The sequence below is a fragment of the Lichenostomus cassidix genome, chromosome 17 (assembly GCF_008360975.1).
Source record: "Lichenostomus cassidix isolate B80296 chromosome 17, HeHo_3.0, whole genome shotgun sequence".
NCBI classification, from domain to species: domain Eukaryota; kingdom Metazoa; phylum Chordata; class Aves; order Passeriformes; family Meliphagidae; genus Lichenostomus; species Lichenostomus cassidix.
Window position 1 is genome coordinate 8,407,054 of NC_139497.1, and position 15,246 is coordinate 8,422,299.

The following is a 15,246-nucleotide window of genomic DNA, read 5'->3' on the forward strand; positions in this document are numbered from 1 at the left end:
GTGGTAATGGTGGTGGGCTGGGAGGGGATGCTCTGTGTCAGTCCCATCCCATCCCAATCCATCCCATCCCATCCCATCCCATCCCATCCTTATTTCCATCCTATCCCGTGCCCAGTCCCATCCCCATCTAATTCCATTTCCATCTCATTCTTTCCTGTCACATCCACTCTTCATTCCTATTCATCCCTTCCTCATTCTAATCCCAATCCCTGCCAAGGATTCCCGGGGATAGGAAGGAGTAGGAGTGTCTATGGGGCTCCTCAGGACTGGCAGGGCAGGATGTTGATGGGCTGGGAGGGAATGCTCTGTCCCATCCCATCCCATTATCCCATCCCATCCCATCCCATTATCCCATTATCCCATCCCATGGGATCCCGAGAACAGGCAGAGCCCCGCCAGGGGGTGCCCGCGCTGCATAAATTATGCTAATAGGACGGCGCTCCGCGTCTCTGATTGGTCGCCAGCAGCGGGCTATGCAAATACAGGGTGGGTGGGGTTTATCTTAAGCAACTCTCCCTCCCCGCGCGGCGGCGAGCGCGGATTGGTGGAGAGCGGCAGTATGCTAATGAGGAGAGGCCACGCCCCCTGGCGCCGCGGGCCGCGCTTTTGTCCGGCGGGGCCGGGCCGGGGCTGGATCGGGACCGGGATTGGAACGGGATCGGGACCGGGATTCGAACCGGGATCGGGATCAGCACCGGCACCGGGACGGCATCAGGACCGGGGCTGCCCAGCTCCGGCCGGGCCCTCCCTACAGGTGGGCAGCGCGGGGCGCTCGCGGGGCGGGGGGCGTCCATCCAGCGGTGCCCTGGGGCCAGATGTGCCCCAGCTGTGCTCAGGGGGCCGGCAATGGCTCGGCTGCTCCCTGCAAGCCGCCTGCTGCAGCTGGAAGGAAGGAGAAGGCCCCCGGGGCGGCGCCGGAGGCACAGCTGGAGGGAGGCATGCAGCTCTCGGGCCCCATCCCGGGGCCGCATCCAGCGCCCCCGGCTCTGCTGAACCCGGCTCGGGCAGGGCTGGTCCGCAGCCGGGAGCTGCTCGGGGTCCCTGGGCCGAGCGGGGGAACCCCCAGCCCCGGCGGGGTCCCTGCGGCCGAGGAGATGCGACACGGCGGGAAGGATGCGGGACACGGCGGGAGGATGCGGGACACGGCGGGAGGATGCGGGACACGGCGGGAGGATGCGGGACACGGCGCTCCTGGCCGAGGCGTGTCCTCCCCACGCCATCGCAGCCTTCGTGGCCCCGAGGAAACTTGTCATAACTTTACTACTGGCGGTGCCTCCTCCCCGGCGGGGCCGGAGGATTGCGGGAGAGTTTCGTCAGGGGCTGCGGAGGCGGCTCGGAGGCAGGGCCGGGCTCGGCGCAGCTCCTGCGCTCGGAGCTGCTGGCTGCCGGAGGCTCCTCCGAGGAAGTGGTCGGGCCAGCAGCGCTCAGCTTCAGTTCCGTGTTTTATTTAAAGGGCAGCAGTGCTCCTGGCAGCCGGTGGGTGCCGGAGGGTGTGTGGCTGTCCCGTGCTTTTCGGTACCTTCCGGGCAGCGCTGAAATCAGATCTTCAAGTTGAAGGGCTGCCGGAGAGCACGGCAGTGTTCGTACAGTGGGGGAAAGAAGGTTCCAGGGAGAGCTCAGAGCCTCTGCCAGTGCCTAAAGGGACTCCAGGAGAGCTGGAGAGGGGCTGGGGACAAGGGATGGAGGGACAGGACACAGGGAATGGCTTCAAACTGACAAAGAGCAGGGTTAGGTGCGATATTGGGGAGAAATCGTTCCCTGTGAGGGGGTGAGTGCCCAGAGAAGCTGTGCCTGGTTCACCCCACCTCAACCTCCCTGCCGTGTCCCCGCCGCCTGTCGCTGCCCTGGGCTAAGCAGGGATCTCGGTGGCACCGGCTGTGTCGCAGGGACAGCGGCAGCGCTCTCCAGACGGGGATTAAGGCTGTCCTTCCCGGGCATTATGGCCATCCGGCCCTGCCGGGGTGCTGGGGGTCAGCCCGGGCAGGGGGTGCACCCGGGGTGTCCCCAGGGAGGACAGCACGGTCCGTGTGCCAGGAGCAGGGAGAAATGCGGATACAGCAGCTCCCTGTCCCGCCGTGGGGTTTTGTTTCGGTGCAAGTGATGGAAAAAATGGCATTTCCACGGGGTTTTGGTACGTCTCCATGGGGATATACCAGCATGGGGGAGCTGGGGGGGTCCTGGCCCCTCCAGCCGCTGGAATTGGGGTCACACGTGGGCTTTAGGGTGATGGTAACAGGCGTGTGCTTTCAGAGGATGAAGGAGGTTTGTCAGGCTCTTCCTCGCTGTGATGGTCCCTCCCTTGTTCTCGGAGGAAATAATGCGAACTAAGAACGCAGCGTTTCCGCTTCTCTGCCCTCTTTCATGCTCGTGAAAACGGGACTCTGTGGGCTTTAAAAAAGGGTTTATACACCAGGAATTCCTCCCTCCTGGAGCGCAGACACCCCTTGCCAAGTTTCAGCCTGAGGCCGTTCTGGCTTCCTCCAAACCTCCCTAAAAGAGATGCAAAATATCCATCCTTTGCCTGGGACGGGGTTTAACCTCCCCTGCATCCCAGACAGGCACGGGTGTGCAGGAGGGGCTTAACCCCTCCCAGAAAAGTGGTTTTTGGGATGCAGGGCAGGAGGGTTATTCCCCATCTCTCAGGGGATGTGGGGATGGAGGTGTCAACCCTGCTCTGCCCAGGCTTGACAAGGCAGTGAAGGCAGAGTGACAGCAGCCCTGTCCCCCCCGTTCCGTGTCACCGAGCGAGCCCTGGGGCGGAGGATGCTCCTGTCTCCTCCGCTGTCGCCTCTGATCAACCCAGGAGGCACGATGGCTTCCCGCTGGCCTTGATGGCTGCTGCTCCCCTGCCTCACACGTGTGATGAGCTGGGCGGGCTCAGCCTCACCCCTCCGGCTGTCCCACGGGGCAGGGAGTGGGACAGGGATGGGGCAGGGCTTTGGAGCTGAGGACAGGGACAGGCAGAGAGCTGGCAGCACTCATCACTGCTGGGAGCATCTCTCCCCTCTAAGCCACCATTTGATTTGTAGAGCAGGAGAGGGGCAGAGGGACAGAGCAGAGTTCAGAGTTTTCTAGCTGAGGCTTTTAAATTTCTTTTTAGCTCTTTTTTTTTTTCAGTTGCTCTGTTGGAAAAAAATCTTGCCTTTCAAAGGGGAAAATTAAGATATATGGTTATCCTTATGCACACACATTTGGGATTGTTTGTGTTTGCTTTGTGGCTCCTGAGCACAGAGCCACATCATTTTTCAAGCTTTCCTGTGCTCCCATAACAGTGAGAAACTCACTTAGAGAAGGGGAAAAAAATCCAAGACTTTTTGTGCTTGGCCACCATGACCATGAGTGGAGGGACTTTCTGGGAAAGCAATAAATGTGGCTGGATTTGGAAGTGGATCCTGCAGACTGTGGCTGCTGTGGGCAGTGTGCTTGGGGACAGCTGCTCAGAGATGGGGTGACAGCCAGGGGCATGTGGGTTAGGCATGGCCTCCTTCAAGAGATGCAAAATCTTGCTCAGGATGGGGTTAAAGAACCACCAGAAATGGGTAGGGAATGTTTTAACCTCTTTATCCCAAGACAACAGGACCCACAGGCTCCTTTTCCCCGCCACTCTCCCTCTGGGAACCCCTGAGGGAGGTGTTTGGGGCTCCTCATGGCTCTGGGATCCTGCAGGGCTCCATATGGGGATCTCTGGGATGGGAGTAAGGACTTGGGGCTGGAAACATCCCAGCTCAGGCAGGAGCTACAGCCAAAATCCCTCTTTAGTTTCATTAGCTCAGAGCCCAAAACGTGCCATGGGCAGTTCCATACTTCCTGGTGGCACAAGCTGTGGAGCATCTCCAGGTGTGGAGAATGGAGTTACCCAGTTGGTGTGGGGGGAAAAACCTCATGCAAACCCCCCAGGAGGTTTGCCAGACCCTAAGGGATGCTTTGGGGTTTGCTCCTGCCTGGAATGCCCCAAAGATGCAGAGCAAGGCTGATGCAAGGATGATGCATTTGATGCCAGGTGGCGCTGGAAAATAACCCCCAAAACCTCACAAAAACCCAAGGAATTTGCACATTTGGGGCTTGGGAATGGATTAGAGGATTTTTCCCAGAGCATGTGCGTGCCATGGATAGGTTTACTCCTCCTCACCACCATCCCTGAGCCAGCAGCACCCCAAAATCCCCACAGCAGCCTCTGGCTACGAGCAGCCACCCCAGGGATTGAACTGTGGTTTCATTAGCTCGTCAGGCTGTCTTCTGCGTGCCACTAATTACACACTAACGAGCTGGGTTAATTGCCTGCCTGCAAATGTGCCAAGACAGGCCCCAGTGCCTGGGTATGGCCACAGCATCCCTGGGATTGTGAGCAGCATCCCAGGATGGGGGCAAGGTGGACCCCAGCCTTGGAAATTTCCCCAGATTTCTAAGGAAAGGTCCAACTGGCTGAATTTTGGGGCCTTAAGGCTTAATTTTGGGTCTCCTGGAAGATTCTCATCATGATATATTTTGGACTAGATGCTGATTTTCCCAGGGATCTCCCTCCCCTGTCTTCCTACAGCATTTTGCTCCAAACTGGATTAAAAAAATAAAGGTTTTGCTGGAAAATGCTGTGGGGTGAGGGTTCAGCCCCCACTGCGCAGGGCCGGATGGGGTTAAAACATTTTGTGGCCACCTGCAAACTTGCAGGAAACATCATTTCCTCCTTCTGCAAAAGCTGAGCTGCCCTTCAGGCACCAGGAGGTTTTGGGGTGCTCAGATGGGGTTATGGTGATGGGGATGCCCTGGTGATGCTGGTACAGGTGAGTGTCCCCTGCATGGGGCTGGTTGTGCCTGCTTTGACCCCCCAGGCCAAAGTTTGGGCTTGTGGGGCTCAAATCCAGCGGAGAGGACGTTAGTGGGAAAACCCCGTGGCTTTTCTTGCCACACCCCACAGCTGGGGTTCTGGCATCAGGTGTTTCTCCTGCTGCTGGAAACCCCGGGAGGGGGTGAGGGAGAGCTCCTGCTTTGGGGTCAGCAGTGGGATGGGGTGAGGGAGAGCTCCTGCTTTGGGGTCAGCAGTGGGATGAGTGTGCCAGGTCTCTGCTCTGAGCCCTCTCACTGTTAGTGCCTCACATCCAGTGGGGTTTTGGGGTGTTCCTGCCTCCCCCAGCACCTCTGACGGTCCCCAGGGTGTGGCTGCCCGGCTGGGGTGACATCCCCAGGGTGCCAGCATGGGCTGGGTGTTCCCTGCTGGGGGATAAACCTTTCGGGGTGGCCCTGGAGGGCTCCTTCCTCACGAGGACCTCAGGCTGTAAGCAGTGTGGCAGCTCCAGCTGCACGGTGGGATGCAAGGCGGGGGATTGTCCCCTCCATCATCGGGGGTTGCTCTTGTCCCCGGGATTTGGGGGGACAGGGGAAACCCCCCCAGCGCGGGGGAAACATCTCAGTCAGAGCCCACCATGTCCCTCTGAGCATCTCTCCCTCTCCCCGGCCCCCCAGGACGCGGCGGCGATGCTGTGACCTACATTCGCGACAAGGAGGTCCCCAGCCCGCCGCCACCGCCGCCGGGCCATGAAGCGACACAAGTGACGGGGCCGGCGCGCCCGCGGCCATGGCCAGCCCGGCACCATGGCTGCGCCGGACACAAACAGAGCTGACGCGCTGGCAGGGCGAGGAGGAGGAGGAGGAGGAAGAAGAGGACGACTTTGAAAGGCGGATGGACGAGGATGGGGTCATCGGCCTGGGGGAGGATGCCAGGAGCCCCCCGTGGGGTGAGTCGTGCCCTCCCTCCTGCCCTAAAGGGGGTGGTCCCAGATGTCCCAGGTGCTGCTGGAGCCCAGGGGGGCTGCGAGGGGAGCGGGGACAGCCGCTGGCTCTGGCTGGCGACAGCCCCGCCGTGCCGCTGTTTTGCAGGTGACAGCGAGGACCCGGAGGAAGTGTCCCCGGCAGAGGAGGGTCGCTGGCGCCCGCGGCAGGAGGTGGCCGAGGAGGACGAGGAGAGGGGCAGCTCCGGGGGGGACGAAGGGCCCTGGGGGGCGGAGAGCGATGGGGAGCCCTACCCCGAGCTCTCCTCCGAGGGCCGCTGGGGCTCGGGCTCCTGCGGCAGCCCCGAGGCGCTGCGGGGCGGCCGGGCTCTGCGCCAGCCCCGGGGCTGCAGCACGGACGGGGACGACACTTCGGGGCTGTCGGACACCAGCCCTGGCCCTGCCACCCCGTCCCGCCAGCACCGGGGCTGGGGCGCTGCCGGGGACACCGTCGCGGGGCGCAGGCAGGAGTGGACCCCGAGACGGAGCCTCCCTCTGCACCTCCCGACCGATGAGGCCAGCCCCGAGCCTGTCCCCGAGCCCCAGACAGCCGGCCCAGGGCTGCCAGCCCCCACCGGGGAGCCCCGGGACACCGGGAATCCCCCGGCACCCCAAGCACACAGATCCCGAGTGCCCAAGAAAGCGGTGCCCCCCAAACCCGCCCGGCAGTCGCGGTCCCTGAGCCCCCGCAGGCGGGCGGGTGGCAAGGGGACGAGGGATCCCTCGGGCACGGGCACCGATGGCACCCAGTACGGCCGAGGGCGCCTAAACCACCCCCTGCCCGACCTCTCTAAGGTGGAGGCGCGGGTCAAGTTCGACCAGAGCTACCGCCCGCCCCGGGGCCGAGTGCTGCCCGCCCGTCCCCGCGGCCCCGGCGGCCCCATCGGCTTCAAATCGCCGGCGGAAATCGTGCGGGAGGTGCTGCTGAGCAGCGGGGAGGGGGTGTCCCCGCAGCCCCCCAGCACGGCCGGGCTGCCGCAGGAGTTCAGGTCCCCCAGACAAGCGACGGCGCTGGTGCAGCAGCTCCAGGTAACGCCCAGCGCCCCCCAGTTCAGCCAGACACGGCGTATTGGGAGGGTGTCCAGGGTGGGGGCAGCAAGGGGTGCAGGGGAAATAGGGGTGTCACTGTCTCTGGGACACCGATGGGGGTTGGTGCTGCTCACCCCTTCCCGGCTCTGGCCAGGAGGGGAGGAGCAGGCAGGGATGTGGGCAGCGCTCAGGCTGGGGACAGGATGCTCATGTCCCCCGGGGTGGCTGTCAGCCCCCCAGAGCTTGTGACCCTCGGGGTGCTTGTCCCCTGGGGTGCTCTCCTGCCCTTTGGGATGAGAAGGAGGCTGTGCCCACGCAGAGAAACAGGGGCCACATCTGCCCAGATGGGTCTGCCCCCCACCCATGGGACCCCCATTGTCCCCACGCAGGACTGCCTCCCCCCTGTACCACCCACCCCTCGGGCATCCCCGTGCCGGGTGCTGTCACCCACTGTCCCCTCCCCGCAGGACGACTACCACAAGCTGCTGACCAAGTACGCCGAGGCTGAGAACACCATCGACCAGCTGCGCCTGGGCGCCAGGGTGGGTGGGGGTCAGCAAGGCTGGGGGAGCTCTCCCCGCTCTGCTCCCCCCTCCCTGAGATTTCTCACTGTGCCTTCCTCCCCCGGCTCCTTCCTCTTCCTCCTGCCGGGGAGCTGCGGTTGAGCAATCCCAGCCCACGGAGGGGGGTTGAGGCCACCGCAGAGCCCACGGCAGGCTGGGGACCACCGTGCTCCCCTCCCCTGGCGGGGTCCCCTCGGTGCCAGGGCGGTGGCGTGTCCCCAGAATGGCGGGGCACGTCTCTGAGCTGGCAGGGCCACGGGCGGAAGCGCGTCCCCGCGTCACCCCTGCCACCTCCCGCCCTGCGCCACCGCGTGGGTGGGGAAACTGAGGCAGGGCTGTGCCAACCGACCCCCGCACGCGTGTCCCCACCTTCACCCCACCCACCTGCTGTGCCCAAGGGGTGCTCCAGGGTGCCCGGGGGCACGGTGGGTGTGTCGGGGTGCAGGCTGGGTGCCCAAACCCGCTCTCCCTGCCCAGGTGAGCCTGTTCTCCGACCCGCCGCAGCCCAGCCGCAGCCTCGCCGTGGGCACCGTGGGCACCGGGTGCCCAGTGATGACCCTCAGCATCCCGCAGGCGCGGACAGCGGCTCTCGGCATGGCCACAGCCCCGGCCACGGCCCCGGGCTCGCCAGGTGCTGCAGGTGTGTTATCCATGTCTGCCGTCCAGCTCCAGGTCTGGGGGATGCCCACCACAGCCCCTTCCCCACGCTGGGGTCACCGGTGCTGCGGCGTCACTTGTCCCCGTTATGTCGCAGGTGCAGCCCCGGCACCGTCAGAGCGGGGGGGTTCACCCCAGCCTCGGTGTCCCCCTCAGCCCGGAGGGGGCTGTCCCACCTGCCCCGGGCCCTGCTGCTGTTCTCCGGGCCCACGGCTGACCCGGGCGCTGGCGGGGCAGAGCCGCAGGCTGCAGGCACAGGTAGGCACCGGGGGGCTGTGGGGGCTGAGGGATGTGGGAGAGGACTTGGGGGGCTGCAGGAGAGGGCCTGGATGGAGGAGGGCTCTTGGGGACAATGCTGGTGGGGTCTGTGGGAAGGGGGTTGTGGGGCTGCAGAGAGGGGATTTGGGGGGAGTTCTGGGAGCCCTGGGAGAGGGGCTGTGGGGGTAGGCTGGGGGGCTGCGGAGAGGGAAGTGCTGGGAGGGTGATGGGGGAACTGGGGAGGGGTCTGGGTTGGAGGGCTGGGGCGATGCTGCAGGAGGGAGCTGTGGGGAGGTGCAGTGTTGTGGGGAGGGGGCTGCGCTGGGGGGTTGCCCTGGAGAAGTGTCTGGGGATGTTTCACATGGGGGGCAGCGGGGAGAGGTCTGGGGGGCGCTCAGAGCTGGGGCTGCAGCAGGGCCGAGCTCAGCCCGTGCCATCCCGGCCAGGTGAAATCCTTCGAAAGCTGGATGCGGTCAGGGAACCCCACGGCCTCGGAACAGCTCCAGGTGAGTCAGCCCTTCCCCGGACCCCAGCCGGGGGGCGGCAGGGCCAGGGGGACTAGCGGTGCCCGGTGCCGAGTGGGCAGGCTCGGACCTCTCACCCTTGTGCCGCAGAGGATGAGGATGCTGAAGGACGCGCAGGATGCCCTGGAGCGGGAATACCTGCGGGGCCGGCAGCAGCTCCCGGGGGCTGCGGAGGGGTTTGACCCTGACCGGTACGTGCTCGGCCCCCGTGTCGCCCCCTCCCCAGAGCCCCCGCAGAGCCCGGGGGTCTCTGTCCCCCCAGCACTGATGGCTGGTGTCTTACAGGGCGCTGGAAGGGGAGATTTACCGCCTGGGGCTGCGCCTGGAGGGGCTGAAGGAGCGGCTGGAGCCGGGGAGCAGGCGGCAGCCCCTCCCGCAGCCCCTCCCGCAGCACCCCCCGCAGCCCCGCTGCCCCCCAACCCCGTCCCCACCGCCGGCCGCCCACTCCCCACACCCCGAGGTAAGCTGGGGGTGCAAAGGTTCCCCGCCCCACTGCGGTTGTGGGGAATTGCCTCTCTCACCCCGTTTGGCTGTGCCCAGCAGAGCCCTGCGCTGCTGGAGGGTCCCCGGGGGACAGCGGGGGACAGCGAGGGGGTGGCAGGGGGGCTGCCCTGGCCCCTCTGGCACAAGCAGCGCCAAGTGGAGGAGGATTTCGAGGACCTACTGGAGCAGTAAGTGACATGGGGCAGGGGGGACATGGGCACGGAGCATGTCCCCAAACCCACCCGCTCCTGCCCGCGGGTCCCCCCAGGTACAAGCACTTCAAGTCCTTGCCAGAGTCGCTGAGCCTGGAGCAGCTGAGCCTGGCGGAGAGTGGGTGCCATGAGGAGGTGGATGCACCCACAGCAGGGGATGGTGGCCTCAGCAAGGTCCCCTGCAGGACACGGTCACTCGAGGAGGAGGCCAGCCTCGAGACCTTGGCCCTGTAAGTGCTGTGAGGGGTTGGGTCCTCGGGCAGGGGTGAGCAGGAGGTTGGATGTTAGATCTCCAGTTTTACCCCAAAGTTAACATCCTTCATGGGACAGGACATTTCCTCCGTTTGGGGTTGCTCTGCCCCATCATTCCTGCTCCATCCCGACCCTACAGGCACCTCCCAGAGAGAAGAGCTGCGACACTTCCCCCCAGAGGACCCCCAACCCTGGGAGACACATGGGGCCACCCATCCCCTGCCACTGCTGAGGAGTCACCAGTGGCTACCAAGCCCTTGGTAGTCCCCGGGCCACCGCGGGTGTCCCTGTCCCGCCGCAGCAGTGGCACAGGCAGCGCTGCCACCCAGCACGGGCCCCGCAAGGTGAGTCCCCTGGCACTGCGGGTCCCCCCCTGCCAGCACCCCTGGCGGGTCCTGCGGTGCTGGGCACTGACCCTGCTCTCCCTATGCATCCTCAGGAGCAGCGCATCGTGTCCCCAGAGACCGACAGTGGCTTCGTGGGCTCGGAGGCCAGCAGGGTGTCACCCCCCGTGCACACCCCCGAGCACCATCCCCCCGGCACAGGGTATGCCCCACGGCCCTGCCCTCAGGAATGCAGCTCTGTCTGCGGGATCTGGGGGACTGAAGAGAGGCAGGGATGGTGGGAGAGGCATGGAGGGTGTGGGGAGCAGGAAGGGGGTGCTGGGGGGGTTGGAGCTGTGCGGGATGCCCACGGCCAGGGTGAGCCATGCCCTGTCCCTTCCCCAGGACTCCAGGCTCGCTGGGACCTTCCATCCCCATCCCCAGCGTCCTCCGTACCCCACGGAAGAGAGAGACAGTCCCGCTTCCCTCCGAGACAGCACTGATGGGCATCTACCCCCCGAGGGGGCAGGGGGGCACGGGGGGGCCGCAGCTGCCCCCCAGCAGCCCCTCGCAGAGCAGCTCCCCCCCTCGCTGGGCAGAGAGCGCGGGCAGCGAGGCAGGGCCAGACCCTGATGGTGACAGCGGTGAGTGCACAGCGTTGGGTCACCTGGCAGAGTGATCTGGGGGCTCTGTGGGGGAAGAGGCTCTGCTTTCTGGGGTTCCCAGGGCTCCTGGTGTCACTGCCCTGGGGCTGTGTGCTGCTCCCTGCTCTCTGACCTCGGCTCGCCGTGCTGCCCTTCCTCCCCAGCTCACACGGACTCGGAGGGCGACAGGAGCTGTGCCAGCGATGGTGGCCACCCTGCAGCCAGGGCCAGGAGCCCAACCAGCCCCTTGCCATCCCCCGAAACGCCATCCCCCACCCTGCTGTCCCCTGACCTGCCGTCCCTCGAGCCAGCTCCCTGTGACCTGCTGGGCTCCCGCCTGGAGCGCGAGTGAGTGTCTGTGTCCCCATGGCCCCAGCCCAGGCCAGACCCCTCTGGGTGACACAGGGACCTCCAAAGGCACCCACTGGGGTGGTTGAGGCTGGATCCCAGCCCCAGGCTTGGTTTTGGGGAGCATCACAGCTGCTGGGGGATAGTTGGTTGGTTGATAGCTGCTGGTTCCCCCTGAGCTGATCCCCCCCGGGACACCCAGCACTGTTGGGGTCCCTGGTGGCTGCAGCCCCCCTCACGGTGCCATCTGTCCCGGGACAGCCAGGCCATCCGGGCGCTGCAGGACGAGGTGTGGCGGCTGCGGCAGCGGCTGGAGGAGAGCCTGCGCCGCTCCCGCAGCTATCCCGAGGGAAAAGCCACTCCCCGCGTCACCCCGGCCAGGAGGCAGCCGGTGGCCAGCGGACCAGAGTCCCCGCAGGACGCAGCACCCTCGGGGTAGGTGGCAGGAGGGACCTGAGGGCGTTGGGGCAGCGTGGGGACAGTGCCACCCTCAGCCTGTCCCTACCTCTGCTGTGACCAGGGAGAGGTTTGGCTCTGGGGGCTGCCAGCCTGATGGGTGCAGGGGACAGGGCGGGTGTGGGTGGTGACAGCATCTCTGTCCCCTCCGCAGGGAGCCGAGCCCCCCGGCGCGGGGCAGGGTGGTCCCTGGGGTCACAGCCACCAGGAGGGAGAGGTCAGCATCGCTGCCACGGGCCAGGCCAGAGCTGGAGCTCGGTGAGTGGGACCCCAGCAGGGTGGGGACAGAGGGGACACGCTCCTCTCTGCACGCCTGTCCCCTCCCCAGACTGAGCAGGGCCGCAGCACCGTGGGCAGCAGGTCCTGCTGGTGCCGTGGCACCCCTCAGCGCTCAGCCCAGGGCGGCTCCTGCAGGTCTGGAGCTCAGCAGATCCCACCCGGCTTCCCTGTCCTCCGCCGCAGCCTCCCAGCCAGACCCCTCACCCGCCGGGCCCCGGGCGCCCCCTCCCCTGAGGAAGCACCTGGGGACCCCCCCGGGGGCGGTGACATTTCGGGGACAGTACACAGGTGGGTGCTGCTGCTCGCTGGTGGGGGCTGAGGGTGGTCACCCTCCCCCTGGGGACCGTGCTCACGCTGGCGTTTGGCAGGGACACGGTACCAGGCGGGGACACCACGTGCCATCCCGGCACCCCGAGAGGAGCCGGGCAGTCCGGGCTGTCCCCGATGTCACAGGGGCAGGACGTCATCGGGTGAGTGGCCTCAGCCCCTTCGGCCCTTCTACCACCCCTGACAGAGCTGCTAATGGCTTTAATTAATTACCTGGAGAGGCTTCGGGAGGGGACAACAAACCCATTCCTCATGGCCTGAGGCTGTCCCTGCTGCCCCCTGGCCAGACCCCACTGTCCCCCAAGGGGACCGAGCTGAGCAGCTCTGGGGATGCTGCGATCTGCTGCAGATCCCCCCTTGGCAGCTGTGCTCACCTCGGTGACTGTGTGGGCAGAAATAGCCGGGATTCCTGGTGTCACCAGGAGCACTGCCACCTGTCCCCAGCCCTGTCCTATCCCACCTCTGCAGACCCTGCAGGGACAGCCCCCCACGCCCACCAGTCCCCCCCAAACGGCTCAGCTCTTCCCAAACCTCCCTCTCTGGCTCTGCACGAGACATTCCCAATTTCCTCTCCCCCCAGCTGGATTTGGGGGAGCTGATGTCCCCCGGCAGCCCCAGCACAGCCCCCCGAGGAGGACATCCTGCCCCACGTGCCAGGCGCCCATGGGCACCCCTGCGCCGGGCAGCAGGGACAGAGCCACACACGGTGGGTGACAGCGGTGACACTTATCTGGCACAGCTCATCCCTGCCTGGGGCTGGGCTGGGGGGACAGGGACCAACCTCGGCCCCCTGACACTGCCTGGGGACTGAAGTGACAGCCAGCAGTGCCACCTCTGGCTGCAGATGTCCCCACCCAGCAGTGGCTGCCCAGGGTGATGTGGATGATGTCACCTGGGGCTGCTGCTCGATACACACCCCTGGGGACATGTAACCCCCCCGGGGACATCTGACCACCTTCCTCCCCGCAGCAGAGCGTGGCCCTGGTGACACCTGTCCCCCAGACTCCCACGCTGGAGCCGAGAAGCCGGAGCAGCCTGGAATTTGGTACCTGGCAGCCACTCCTGCTGCCACCACTGCCACCGTCTGCCTGGCGCCCGTCCCCCTCGTGCCTTACGTGCCCTCCGTGCTGTAAGGATGCCCCGGGGTGGGGAGGGGGCTCGGGGGCGGTCAGCATCCCCAGGGGTGCGGGGTGAGCCCGGGAGGGGCTGTCCCCTCCCCAGGGACTGGGGTGACACGGAAAGGGGTCTGTGTTTGGAGGGTGGTGCTGGGCATGTAGGAGGTGGGGAGAGGATGAGAATAAGGGAGAGGTGGCACAGCCGCCGAGCAGCACCCAACATGTCCCTTCTTCTCCCCAGCTACTGCTCCCCAGCAGTTCCTACCTCAGCCCCAGCCCTGGCCGGGGTCCCCCTCGGTGTCACCGCAGGAACCCCGCGGGCAGAGCGTCCCCCGCGGCCCCGGGGCCACCAGCGCTGCCTGAGCCTGCAGCTGGAGGAGCTGGAGGAGCTGAACTGGTCGCTCAGGCGGGCTGTGGAGGCTGCCCAGAGCGTCAGGATGACCACCAGCCGCATGAGCCGGGCGCTGGCCGCAGAGCTGGGCCGGCAGAGGGGTCTGCGCGGCTCCTGCCTCTTCTGAGGCTCCGGGGGTCCTGCCCCGCCTCCCACCCCCTTCCCTGCGTGGTTTGCCCACCTCTGTCCGTGCTCAGGACCCCCCGAGCTGCAGGAGGGGGGAAGGTGTGGCCAGGAGTCCCCAGCATCCTGCAGCAGCATCCATCCCCTGGGACCAGCAGGGTGGCCCCGTGTCCCCCCGAGGCGGTGGCCACCCCACCCCGAGCACTTCTGGGGCTGCTCTGACCTCCCGCGCAGGTCGAGCTCCCCCCTTGGCAGCTGTGTTTACCTCTGTGCCTGTGTGGGCAGAAATACCTGGGATTCCCTGGGATTCCTATTCCTCTCCCAGCCCTGTGCCCTCTGCCCTTGGACTTGAACCCAGCAGGATCCTCCCTGGGGAAACTTTTTATTTTTGTGGTTTTTATGTGAATTTTTTAGGTAGTAAGCAGCGAAAGCACTCTTTTTGAGTGTTGATTGATGATCTGTAATGTGTGTGTGTGTGATATATATGTATCTATAAATGGATGTATCTAGATATAGACATATCTACATTTAGTTATATATCTATATCTAGAGAGACAGATATATATAGATCTGTGTATATACAGATCTGTATCTGCTTCTGTAGATATATCTTTATATAGATACATATATATATATATTCTGGTTTGCATTTCCAGCACAACCCTTAGGGCATTTATGGGGTTTTTCTGGCCATCCCTGGATGTGGACACCCACAGCATCATCCAGGCACAAAATAAAATGAAGGAGTTGAGGTTTTCCCCCTGGAATTGCCAGGGAATTTGGGCTGGGAGAGGAAAAATCACCTGGTGAGACCAAAGCAGATGTGAAGTCTGCAGAGCCCTTGAAACCCCAGCTGGGTTTCTAATGAGTTAATTCCTATTTTTTTAGGGAAAATGATGTGATCAGAGCAGCTTTTCCTGGGATGAGCCCAGCCAAACCCCCTGCCCCACCCCCAGCACCTCAGCCTGTGTTTATCTGTAGGACCTACCTGAAGTGCCAGTGTCAAAGTGTATTTATTTTTGCTTTCATTTGTGGTACAAACACCCCCATTTGGAGGGTGGGATCAGTGAGGGACTCAGCTCTGCAGCCTTCCAAGCTCTCCCTGAGCCTGATCCTGACACAACCCCAGAGGGGCTGGGAATGAGACTGTCCCCCCTACCCTTTTGGGGTGGGTTTGGGGGATTTTAAAGAGATTTTATGTCTCTGGTGGCCTCTGGTCATGCTTGTGCCCCAAGCTGGAAGCTGTGACCCTCCCCAGCCCAGCCAGGGTGTGATGGGAGCGTGTGGAAAATGTGGTTAATGATCCCAAATGCAGTAGCCAGGACCAAATGATGTTTTTTTCCCCCCTTATCCTCTATTTTTTAACACCCAACAGAACCACTGGGGTGGTATTTTGTACGAAGAAATCACCTATTTTTGAAGGAAATAAACGCAGTCGGACGAGTCGTGTGCTGATTTTCCTTTCCAAAGCCACTCCTGGGGGTGTTTTGTCATCACCAC

At 64.2% G+C, this 15,246-nt stretch overlaps 1 protein-coding gene across 4 annotated transcripts; it reads left to right on the top strand.

Annotated features, from left to right (window-relative positions):
* Window positions 1–556: 556 nt before the first annotated feature.
* Window positions 557–15,191, top strand: AKNA (AT-hook transcription factor). 4 transcript variants are annotated; one of them, XM_085076356.1, is made up of 22 exons: window positions 557–754; window positions 5,458–5,729; window positions 5,872–6,791; window positions 7,259–7,333; window positions 7,832–7,994; window positions 8,109–8,269; window positions 8,716–8,775; window positions 8,884–8,984; window positions 9,079–9,253; window positions 9,334–9,464; window positions 9,545–9,718; window positions 9,880–10,084; window positions 10,180–10,286; window positions 10,469–10,707; window positions 10,872–11,055; window positions 11,317–11,490; window positions 11,666–11,769; window positions 11,926–12,078; window positions 12,159–12,260; window positions 12,698–12,823; window positions 13,087–13,246; window positions 13,474–15,191. In XM_085076356.1, exons 2-22 carry the CDS (start codon window positions 5,570–5,572, stop codon window positions 13,748–13,750), a joined length of 3,951 nt encoding a protein of 1,316 aa, XP_084932482.1. In that variant the 5' UTR covers window positions 557–754; window positions 5,458–5,569; the 3' UTR covers window positions 13,751–15,191. The 4 variants fall into 4 exon arrangements, with proteins under 4 accessions (XP_084932482.1, XP_084932485.1, XP_084932484.1 ...); XM_085076359.1 differs by having other exon boundaries at window positions 13,090–13,246; XM_085076358.1 differs by having other exon boundaries at window positions 558–754; window positions 9,337–9,464.
* Window positions 15,192–15,246: the final 55 nt, after the last annotated feature.

Coding starts and splice junctions, on each gene's coding strand:
- AKNA (XM_085076356.1), top strand. CDS start 5,570: ATGGCCAGCCCGGCACCATGGCTGCGCCGGACACAAACAGAGCTGACG. Junction 7,334..7,831: donor AGCTGCGCCTGGGCGCCAGG/GTGGGTGGGGGT, acceptor CTCCCTGCCCAG/GTGAGCCTGTTCTCCGACCC. Junction 9,465..9,544: donor TTCGAGGACCTACTGGAGCA/GTAAGTGACATG, acceptor GGGTCCCCCCAG/GTACAAGCACTTCAAGTCCT.